We start from the raw sequence: 11,909 nt of genomic DNA, 5'->3' as shown, positions 1-11,909 counted from the left end.
GAGGAGGAGGAAGAGGAGGAGGAGGAGGAGGAGGAGGGAGAAGAGGAGAGGAGGAGGAGAGAGAGAAGGAGGAGGAGAAGAAGAAACACATATGGCCAACAAATGTATAATAAAGTACCAAGTGTCAGTAATCAGGGAAATCCAGAGCAACACTGGGAGAGACCTTGCATACCTCCTAAGATGGTGTGGCAGTGTGGATGAGAATGACCTCTATTGGCTCATATGTTTCAATGCTTGGTTCCCACCTGGTGGAACTGTTTAGAAAAGATTAGGAGGCCGTGAAGTGGTGGCGCTCGCTTTTAATCCCAGCACTTGGGAAGCAGAGGCAGGTGGATTTCTGAGTTCAAGGCCAGCCTGCTCTACAGAGTGAGTTCCAGGACAGCCAGGGTTACACAGAGAAACCCTGTCTCGAAAAACAAAACAAAACAAAAAGAAAGGATTAGGAGGTATGCCACTGGAGGGTGGGTCTTGAATTTCAAAGTCTAGGTCATTCCCAATTAGGGTTCTCTCTCTCTCTCTCTCTCCCTTCCTCCCTCTCTCCCTCCCTTCCTCCCTTTTATGAATCAGATGTAATCCCTCAGCTACTTCCCCAGTGCCATGCCTATCTGCCTGCCTGCTGCCATGCTTCCTCTGATGATTGTGATGTGCCACGCCCACTCCAGTAGTGACTCCCCAACAGGTCTGAAAACCTGGACGAGTCCTGAGAAAAGGAGTTTCAAGGATACTCAGCCTCCTAGAATCCTGGCATTTCCAATAATCTATATACTCGAACCCTATCTGTATGTTAGTATGGTGTATGCTCTCTTTCAGTATTATAATGCCTCTAAAGATTGAATTTTTACCATAGGTGAAGTTTCCACCAGTGTTCCAAAGTCCTAGCTCAGGGCAAGCTTAGCGTGGTGTACTTTTGGAATCTTCATTTCATCCAAATTACTTTCATATGCAAGTCTTTACCAAAGCCTAGGAAATAGGGGGGTTGTGGTAGGTATTGCATTATTCATGAGAGGGTCTGTTAGAGCAGAATCCCCTGGTGCTAGCTCTCACAAGGCTCAAAGGAGTAGCACAAATTGTGACTAGGGTGTGTAATCCTTACCAGTCTTTAGCTGACTCTAGGCAGAACTGCTTTATCTTTACTTATTATATGTAAGTACACTGTAGTTGTCTTCAGACACTCCAGAAGAGGGCGTCAGATCTTGTTACGGGTGGTTGTGAGCCACCATGTGGTTGCTGGGATTTGAACTCTGGACCTTCGGAAGAGCAGTCGGGTGCTCTTACCCACTGAGCCATCTCACCAGCCCCCAGAACTGCTTTATCTTAACTGTAAACATTACCTGGCTCCTGTAAGTCCCTTTGAAGTCATTCCTCTGTTTTGTGTCAAGTAACTTCAATGTACTTTGCCTGCTGTGACATCCTACCCCTTTGTTCTCTGGATTTTATAACACTGGTGTTCACTTTATGAGAATACATGCAGTCATTCGCCAAATCCTCGCTTGCCTGCAACCAAGAGACCCGTTCACACGCAGATAGGAGACCCCAGAGAAAGGGGGTAGTCTGCGGCAGTGATGGACTCACCCTCTCAAACTGTTAAGTAAGCCCCTGATTAATTGCTTTCTTTTATAAGTTGTTTTGGTATCTCTTTACAACAATAGAAAAGTAAGTAAATCAGATGGCTGCCATTAAAAAAAAAACAAAAAACAAAAAAACAAAACAAAACAAGGCTGGGCGTGGTGGCCCATGCTTTTAATCCAAGCACCTGGGGGGGGAGGGGGGCAGAGGCAGGTGGATCTCTGAGTTCAAGGCTAGCCTGGTCTACAGGGCAAGCTCCAGGACAGCCAGGTCTACACAGAGAAACCCTGTACAAACCAAAACAAACCAAACAAAGAAGCCTGGCATGATGGCACACACCTGTAACCCTAGCACTTGGGAAGTTGAAGCAGGAAGACCCTAAGTTTGCGGCAAGCCAGAGTGACATAGTAAATTGAAGGCTAGCCTGAGCTACATACAGTAAGTCCCTGACTCAAAAATAGGTCCTGAAAATAGGGGACTATAACACATTATTGGCTGAAATGTAAATCGGTGTAGCTACTATGGGGAACTATTGAAGTCATAATAAAAATAAATAAATAAGGTGACACACACTTTTAATCCCAGCATTGGGGAGGCAGAGGCAGGAGGATGTCTGGAAGTTTGAGGCCAGCCTGGTCTACATAGTGAATTCCAGGCCCACCAGAGATACACAGTGAGATCCTCTCTCAAAATAAAACTTTAAAAAGTGAGCTATCATTTGATCCTGCGGTCCCACTTCCAAGCCGATATCCAAGTGCACTGCAACCTGGGACTCACAAGTACCTCTCTAGTCCTACTGTCACTGCAACACCATCCACAACATCCATGATAGAAAACCAGTCTGAATGTCTGTTAATGGAGAAAGTGCCACAGATACAGATCACACACTGGTACTGAGGATGCTGTTACTGTGTTTGGAGAGGTTCTAGGTTACCTCCAACTTGCTAGGTCAATCAAAACTGGCCTGGAAGTCCCGGATCTTACTTCCTCTGCTTCCTAAGTACTGAGGTAATGGGCATCTGCTACTCTGGCTGGCATTACTAAATTTTTTAAATGAAGGGGAATTGTACATTTATAATAAGGAGATTGGCCTGGATGACATGCTCAGTAGAAAAAGCCTGATGCAAATTGTGTAAGGTCTCTGCAGCAGGTGTACTCTAAAATTGTCAAACACAAAGAAGCAAGAAAGGAGTGCCTGTTCCCAAGGCATGGGAGGAGGGGAATAGGGAAGTAGCGAATAAAGGATACAAAGTTTCACTTTACATAGTAAGTTCTGGAGGCCGGTACAACAGCTACAGTTAGCAACACTGTGTTAAATACATTAAGCTACTGCTTATGTTAAAGGCTCTTAGAACAGGGGAAAGGGGAGACCAGAAAATAATGGGTAAACTACTGCTATGTTAGATGCTCTTACCACAGAGGTAATGGGGGGTGGGGCACGGAAAGTAATGGGTAAGCTTATGACAGAGAGTAATGACTGATGGAGGGAAGGTTCCAACTAGTAATGACTTATCATTGATTCCTGATACATGCTTATCTCCAAACCCAGCAGGTTAGATGCATTCTATGTGTACAGACATCTGTAGACATGTCTTTAAAAACAAAACTGGATCTCATGTAGTCTAGTCCCAAACTTCTGATCCCCTGCCTCCACCTCCCAAGTGTTGGGGCTGTGAGTGGGTATCGCCAGGCTGGGTTTATATGGTGCTGAAGACTGAACCCCTGGCTTTGTTATGCTAGCACTCTACCTGCTGAGCTACACCCCAGTTCATGACAGACTCTGTGTTGATTATACTTCCACAAAGCGGCTGGAAGGGAAGTCAGTTGTTTCATAACTGATTCATAATGACGGTATCTGTTCCCTGCTCAAATGCAAATTCCTTCAGGGTAGTGATTATCCTCTATATCACCACATAACCCAGACATTACTCCTCAAGACAAGTGCTCAGAAAATACATGCTGTCAGACAAAGGGGACAGAGCAGTACAAGGGAAAGTTAAGACTTTACCTCTGTGTGCCCTGGTTTCACGGTTGCATGACAAGCGATCATGAGTGAGCTGTTGGGAACGGGCCAGTGCTGGGACGCAGAGTACTGTATGTTTTCCACTTCCAGGCCCACCTCTTCTGCAACTTCTCGCTGGACAGCCTCTTCCACACTTTCACCTGCAAACGTTCAGATTAATTCCAGACATCCCTGGAGCAGGAAAATTGTTATCTATCTGCATCCTGATCCTCCTGGGAGCAACCCAAGTCTCAGTTCCCAGCACCAGGAATCAGACCCTGAGTGTAGCCAGTGCTCAAGTCTAGTGGGTTAATTATAATGCAGGGGAGTGGAGCCATGCGGGTTAGTTATAATGCAGGGGAGTGGGGCGATGCGGGTTAGTTATAATGCAGGGAAGTGGAGCCGTGGGGGTTAGTTATAATGCAGGGGAGTGGAGCCGCGCGGGTTAGTTATAATGCAGGGGAGTGGGGCAGTGAGAGAGGCTCCTGCTGCCCTCGCCTGGCTGTGGGGCTACTTTTCACCACCTCTAGACTTTCCCCCTGAAAACTAAAGGAGAAAAGTGTGAGGGAAAAATGTGTGTACTGAAAGACTCAGGGAGAAGTACACTAATGTCTGCAATTTGTTCATCAGAAAAATAAGATGGGCTGATGGCAGGGCAGAGAGAAAGATGCAGAGAGGAGAAAAATATATTAAAGATTACAGAACTGAGGCAGTGGGGGTAGGGGCATTCACTGTACAGTTAATTCTTCCAGCTAAGCTGCATGCTGGAGATTGTGCCCCTGTTATGCAGGAAACTATATATAATTCCAGGATACTTTTCTGGGACATGAGAGGGACGGATGCTTGTGACTCTAACCATGGTGGCAGTAGGAGAGATGTGTGTTATCTTCCAGCATCACTGGCAGCTCCTCCCCTAAACTTACCTATGTCACAGAAACCTGCCAGGGCAGAATATAACCCCTTGGGAAAAGAGCTCTGGCGGGCAAGAAGGCAGCGGGCGCCATCGGACACCAGCGTGATCACTACGGGCGCCATCTAGGACAGAAGAGTGGAAGTTGACATGCTGGCACTTTGGGGCTTAGAGGGCAACTGGAATGGACGATTGTGGGAACCGTTTAAGCAGACAAGCTTCCTTCCCCATGACAGACAGCCTTCTCAGACTGCTGTCCCCAACTTTCTGTTTCTTCTCTTTTTGTTTTACATGGCAAATTCCAGGAGAGCCAGGGTGACATAGAGACCCTCGTTCAAAAAGCGAAGGGAGAGAAAAAAAATTGAGACTAATCTTATTTATTTATTTATTTATTTATTTATAGACAAGGTTTCTCTACATAGCTCTGGTTGTCCTGGAATTCATTATAGAGACTAGGGTGGCCTCGAACTTATGGAGACAACCTGCTTCTGCCTCCCAGGTGCTGACCACAGTGTCTGGCTATTTTTTACTTATGTATGAATGCTTTCCCTGCATGTGTGTATGTGCGTGATGTGCCTGGGGAGGCCAGAAGAGGGCATTGGATCCCCTGGAACTGGAGTTACAGAGGATTGCGAGCTGCCACGTGGTTGCTAGGAATCAAACCCCCCAGAAGAGCCAGTGCTCTCAACTGCTGAGCCGTCTCTCCAGCCCCTTGTTTTGTTTTATTTTGTTTTGTTTTGTTTGTGAGAGTACTCAAGTAGCCCAGGCAGCCTTCACCTCCCAAGCACTGGGACTGCAGGTATGTTCCACCCCCACGGGCCCCACCTGTGGATAATAGATGATTTTATTGGAGGGACACACTCGCTTGCTGCCTGCCATGTTCTTCTGGGTGGGCTGCCCACTTCTGCTGCAGAACTGATGACTGTCATGCCAGCGGAGAAGAGCCTGAGCCTGCAGACACAAAGGCGGGTCTGGCTTTAGAGGAAGGTACCTGGCACAATTCGTGGGGGAATCTTTTTCTAGATCACTTTAAAAAAAGTTATTTAGTTGTATTGTTAATGGGGTTGGGGGGGGTACATGTGCCAACATGCATTGTTAATGGAGGGGTACATGTGCCAACATGCATTGCTAATGGGGGGTACATGTGCCAACATGCATGGATGGCTCAGAAGAGAACTTTGCGGGGCTGGTTTCCCCATCTACCTTTACAGACACCATCCCTGGCCACCAGGCTTGGTGACAAGCACCTTTACCTGCTGGGCCAGCTCACTGGTCCTAGCTCACCTACTTCAAGTGGCTTTAAACTATAAAATAAGGAAATGATCTAAATATATTTTCCTAGCATTAAAAATCTAAAAGGAAACATATTTTATGTTTTTATTTTTATTTTTTTGGGGGGGCAGGAATCTACATCTTCACATATAGTAGGAAGCAATCTATTGAGCTATATCCCTAGCCTAAATGGTATTTTGAAATGCAGTATGAACTGTTTAAAATATAATATATAACAAATATACATATAAGTATATATAATATATATACACACACAAAATATAAATATAAAACAGAATATACAGTAGCATAATACACACCCATGAAACGTGACCCAACTTAAAAAGGAAACATTTCAATTTCCATTATAGTTAAGCAATTCTTTTATATTTATTCCTCAATGAAGTCATCGTTTTTTTTTTTTTTTAAATTTGTGATGTGTGTGTGTGTGGGGGGGTCAGAGGATAACTTTGGGAAGCAGTTCTTGCCTTCCACCTTGATGACAGTCTCAATGACTTTGCTGTGTAGCGTGCTCCATGTTAGTGGCCCCTGAACTTTCAGCTGTTCCCTGCCTCTGCCTCAGATCTTGCCATAGGATTCCAGGGGCACAGCACAGCATCTGGCTTTGATGTGAGTCCCAGGGTGGAGCTCCAGTCAGGTTTGTGCGGCGTGTTTTCACCCACTGAGGCTTTCCCCAGCCCAACTTGTGATTTTTCTTTTTTTTCCAACTAAAAAAGTCTTAGGGGCTTTGGTTTAATTTAGAACAGGCCACCAAGGCCACAGCATCCAGGTGTGGTACCTGTGTGGTGGTACCTGTGTGGCGGTGCCTGTGTGGTGGTACCTGTGTGGCGATGCCTGTGTGGTGCTGCCTGAGACCCCAGCACTGGGGCAATGGCCGCTCAAGGCTACCCTGAGCTATACGGTGAGCTGAAGGCCTGCCTTTAAAATGAAAGCAAAGCAAAACATTAAAGACTGGGATGATGAGAAGTCCTATTAACTTGGTAGGATTTGAATCCCCATAGAAACAAATCCTTGAGTACATCTGAGAAAGGTGATGTGGTTTAGTTTAACTGAGCTAAGACCCACTCTATGGTGTCTGAGGCCATATCATGGGCTGGGGTCCTGCATGGAATAAAAAGGCTAAAACCCTGTTTCAGAAAGGAATTTACAAGTCAACAATAAAAATAAAATAATTGAAATCTCAAGCTATGATATCAAGTTATTAAAGCAATACAAAATATAACATAATGTATATATAATGCTGTGAAATTAAAAAATATTTATGAGGTTGCCTGGAGAGATGGCTGAGTGGTTAAGAGTACATGATGCTCTTGCAGAAGACCAGAGTTCAGTTTCCAGCACGTATGACTCCTGATTGGCTGTTCATAATCACACATAACAAGCCAGTGGCCCCTTCTGGCCTCTGAAGACACCGACACTCATATGCACATACCTGCATGCAGGCATACATGCACACACGATTAAAAATAAAAGCTTTTAAAAACGCTTAGGAGACTGATAGACTCTGTGGCCATGTTCTTAGGAGGTCAACCTTCACAGCAGCTCTGCCTAAAGCAAAGCAAGGAACAGTGAACGGAGCAACCACATCACCCCAAGAGCGCATGCACACGTGCCCTTGTCCACGCACACAGCGTTATCATACTTCCCACAGAACTGAGGAACCCGAACTACCGTGAACAGCAAGGAGGAGTCCACTGAGTTCAGCTGGAAAAGAGCCTGCCTCAGCTTGATGAAAGAACCTCCAAGCTCTGCTTCCATTTCAGATTTTGGCAAGGAGGCTAAAAAATTAGAAAAGAGAATGCAATTAAAGCACCGACCAGCTTTGCCTCTGTGCGGTCCATCCATCAGAACTGCTCCCCAAACTTGCCCAAGAGACTCAGCTAGGGTTCGGGAAATGACATAGGTTAATGTTGGAAGAGTAAAAGCACGTTTAACAAGTACTTGGGTGACTCTCAGGTTAGCTTGGGAAACATAGCACAGTATTTCTCAGATCCTCTTTACAGCAGTCAAGCTGCTGGAGCAGCAATACATGTGTCCTTGGGAAAGATAAAATGGGGGTCTAACTCACCCACCACCACACTTACACCCCTGACACTGAAGAGAGGAGAGCACATGCTAGGATCCATGACCAGGGTCAGCCAGCTCTGCGGTGCAGGGCTGAGGGCCCACAGCTACTCCACCGGAACATTTTTATGAAAAAACGATAGCAAGATTTTGTTTGTTTTTTGAGACAGTGTTGTGTAGCCAGCCTGGCCTCAGGCTTTGTGTAGCCGAGGGTGAGCTTGAACCTGTGACTCTCCTGTTTCACTTTTCAAGCTCTAGGATCGCAAGAATATGCTACCCCGGCAAGCTTTTGTTCTGGTTTGGTTGTGGCTGTTCTGAGTTTTTTGTTGTTTTGGGTTTTTTTTTTTTGGGGGGGGTGTTGTTGTTGTTTTGCTTTTTTGTTTTTGTTTAATTTTGTTTTGTTCACTATGTAGGCTAAACTGGCCTAGAATTCAAAACTATTTGGCTTCAGCCTCTTCGAAGTATACTGCCATACTCAGTTTTAAAGACATGAATTTTAAAATATTTACTAAATAGTTAAAATCTAAAATGTATAACTGTATGGGGAATAATAAGTAAGTATGCTCTCAGCAACTGGAAAGAAGTCACTATGATGCCCTTGATTTTTATCCAGGGAAGGCAGTACATGTCTGTTACCCCAGCACAGAAGGGCTGGACTGGAGGCCAGCCTGGGCTACAGAGCAAGTTTGGGGCCATTGAACACTTCATAGTGATGATATCAGATATTAGTATTTTTATATCCTTATTTAAGGAGGAAAGCTGATAATGTGCTTGTATGTGTAAAAGTTTCCTTAAGGTGACATTACACAAGACCCTGAAGTCTGAGGGCAGCAGGGGAGTGCCTGTCAGTAGAGGGGCACATACCATGGCCAGCGGAGGTGCTCTTCAGACCTAGGTCCAAAGCAAACCATGCTTCCTGCTGGTCGGAGCACCCAACCAGCACCGAGTCTTCGATTCTTTGCGAATCCTGTCCGAACTTACCCAGCAGCCCTTCCAGCTCTAAACAACAAGGAGGAAGACGGGGAGAAGAAGTGAGACTCGGATCTGAGTCGCATCACCATGGGAGACCCACAGGAAGGACTGCTGCTTAGAGCACACGGTTGCTCCCTCAGCATCCGCTGGGGTCAGTTACGGAATATCGCTCATATGCCAAAAGTTACCTGTTCTCAAATCCCTTATATGGAATAAGGCAGTACTTGCCAATACTTTAAATAGCTCTTGGTTTCTTAAAGTATCAAATAACAATGTAACTATGTATCTCACTATTTTACACTATTTAGGGAATAATGACAATGATGAACATCTGACCATATTTAGTATACCACAGATTTTTTTTTTAACCTCAACTCTATGATTACAAGACTTTTTTTTTCCCCTGCTACTGAAATTAAATCTACTTGAGGTAGTGGAGGTCTCAATAAGAATAGCCCTTGTGGGCTGGAGAGATAGCTCAGTGGTTAAGAGCACTGACTGCTCTTCCAGAGGTCCTGAGTTCAATTCCCAGCAACCACATGATGGCTCACAACCATCTGTAATGGGATCTGATGCCCTCTTCTGGTGTGTCTGAAGACAGCTACAGTGTACTCATATAACATTAAATACATAAATTTTTAATAAAAAAAATAGCCCCTGTAAGCTCCTATGTTTGATAATTGGTCCTCAGTTAGTAGGACTTTTTGGGAAGGAAGTGTGGCCTTGTTGGAGGAGATGTTATTACTGTGTGGGGAGTAAGCACACAGTAGGGCTCTGAAGTTTCAAAAGCCCACGCTGTTTCCAGGGTCTTCTCTGCCTCTTTCTCTCACTATGTAATTTCTCAGCTGATGCTCCAGTGCCATGCCTGTCTGCCAGCTTCCTTGTTCCCTGCCACAATGCTCTCTCCCATCTGACATAGTAAGCCCAAATACACTCCTTCTTCTGTCAGTTGCCTTGGTCATGTGTTTTATCACAGCAACAGAAAAGCAACCAAAACGCTCATGTGTGCTGGCCAAGTGCTCTCCATGGACTCGCACACCTCGCCCCCAGCAGTCGGGCTTTGAAGAATTCCCAATTCACACTGGAACCTCAAAGAGAAAACCCCCAGATCCAGAGGCATACATCTCCTGATGCATGTACCGAAAGGGGTCTCCAAAGTCATTTGTATTCGGTTTCGACCCTAGCAGAACCAGGTTAGGATGCAAACCTTAAACTATGTAATGTGCGGTTCCCTGCGCTAGAAATCACTAGCCTAAGGCAAGGCTGGGCAAAGCTTCTATGAAAAGAGACACCAAGTCTTTTAGAGTCTATATGTGATCTGTTGTGACTACACAAATATTATTGTAGCATAAACATGGCTGGACACAGTGTGTCCAGGAACAAGTATGGCTGTGTTACAGTACGACTTTATTGACAAAATGGGCAGCAAGCTTTGGAACAGCAGCTCCATGGACCTCCGTTTTAAGGCACTCATGGTTCATATTACCACCAAGAATAACTAGCAATTCAAGTTCATATAATGAGTTATTAATTAGCAGATACAGTTATGTAAGCTTGAGGATCAAGAGCTGTTTGAAAAATCTGAACTCTAAAATGCAAGGATATTTTTTTGGAACTACCTGAGACTCACCTACTCCACTGGTACACTTTGACCGTACCTGCTCGGCTAAGCCGGGGCACCAGATATCGATGTCCTGATGCCTGGAGGAAAGGATCCAGGTCATGAAAGAGGTAAAACACTCCTGTCTGCTGAGCCTTCCTGCAGGCCTCTTCATCTTCCTTCAGTTCAAATAAGTATCTGTATTTGGGAAATAAGCCATTGAAAGACCATACTTAGGCTAGTGCAGTGACTCAGCAGGTAAAAGGCGCTTATTGTCCAGCCTGAGTTTATTCTCCAGAACCCACATGGTAAAGGAGAGACCAGTGCCCCCCACGTTATCCTCTGACCTCTTCATGCATGCTGTGAACATATCCAGACAGAAACCAAACATAAATAAATCATACTTGGCTATATATCTATCATTCATCTGGGGACATTCTTCTTAACTCTCCTGCAGTTTTATGTATTATGGATGTGTGCATATGTGTATGTATGAATGCATATATATATATATATATATATATATATATATATATATTGAACCCAGGGACATGGACTGGCAAGCTCTCTAACAATGAGTTATGTGCTCAATTCTTTTTCACCTTTTATCACTAAGTTGCCCTGGCTGGTCTTGAACTCACTCTGTAGTCCAGCAAGGCCTTGAATATAATCTTCCTGCCTCAGCTTCTAGTGTAGCCATATTACAGGGCTGGGCCATCATGCCAAGTTCCATTCACTTATTTTCATCCCAGTTTGCTCCCAAGCTATCAGTCCTGCTGCTCCTCCCCTCTGTCCCTCTGCGTGTCATTGCCATTGTTCATTGTCTCCCCAAGCCAACTGTGACCTGTGCAAGCACAGAGTCCCCCATCCTTGGCTTTTCATCTCTGTAATTAGCATGATGAATGGCTTAGCTCAATATGTCTCTACTGACTTGAACTTCAAGGGCAATAAATACTGAATTAAACCTTAAGGAACTTTGCCAGTGTTACACGGTGAAGCCAGAATTTGCAGGCAGTGGACTGAAAGGAAAATGAGGACAATGATAAAAATCTCAGCACAGAAGGGTCACAGATGGGAGCGGCTGTACTGCAGAAGAGCACAAACACTTTTAGGAATTCCCATTCCTTCTAGGGAAGTCGAGGCACACATCTGACATCAGTGCACCCTTGTTCAGACATGAATTCCTTTAGTTGCTTATGTGTACTATAGAGCCCATTCTTGACTGATCTAATTCATAGTGATAATATTTTTCAGTAGCCAAAATAAAAATGTGGACTAAAGAAACTTTCTAGGCAGGGCATGGTGGTACACACCTTTAACCCTAGCACTTGGGAGGCAGAGGCAGTAGATCTCTGTGAGTTCTGGGACATTGAGGGCTATGTAGAGAGACACTGTCAGAAAAGAAGGAAGAGCCAGGCGGTGGTGGTGCACACCTTTAATCCCAGCACTTGGGAGGCAGAGGCAGGCGGATTTCTGAGTTCGAGGCCAGCCTGGTCTACAGA

The 11,909-nt window shown here is 45.0% G+C and overlaps 1 protein-coding gene across 7 annotated transcripts in view; it reads right to left on the bottom strand.

Moving 5' to 3' along the window:
• The window catches only part of Nudt13 (nudix hydrolase 13), a 25,196-nt gene that overhangs the window by 3,187 nt on the left and 10,100 nt on the right, over nucleotides 1–11,909 (bottom strand). For 5 of the 7 annotated variants that reach the window (XM_029541623.1, XM_029541628.1, XM_029541624.1 and 2 more), the window contains 6 exons: nucleotides 10,466–10,605; nucleotides 8,700–8,834; nucleotides 7,443–7,549; nucleotides 5,304–5,429; nucleotides 4,492–4,603; nucleotides 3,575–3,729 (listed from right to left, as the gene is read on the bottom strand). In XM_029541623.1, coding sequence (XP_029397483.1) covers nucleotides 3,575–3,729; nucleotides 4,492–4,603; nucleotides 5,304–5,429; nucleotides 7,443–7,549; nucleotides 8,700–8,834; nucleotides 10,466–10,605 — 775 coding nt within the window. Of the gene's footprint in view, nucleotides 1–3,574; nucleotides 3,730–4,491; nucleotides 4,604–5,303; nucleotides 5,430–7,442; nucleotides 7,550–8,699; nucleotides 8,835–10,437; nucleotides 10,606–11,909 lie in introns of those variants that run through there. The other 2 variants (XM_029541629.1, XM_029541625.1) reach the window with 2 other exon arrangements.

Source organism: Mus pahari, chromosome 8 (genome assembly GCF_900095145.1).
Source record: "Mus pahari chromosome 8, PAHARI_EIJ_v1.1, whole genome shotgun sequence".
Taxonomy (NCBI): Eukaryota; Metazoa; Chordata; class Mammalia; order Rodentia; family Muridae; genus Mus; species Mus pahari.
The sequence above is the reverse complement of the archived record's forward strand: the minus strand, read 5'-3'. Positions and strand labels throughout refer to the sequence as shown.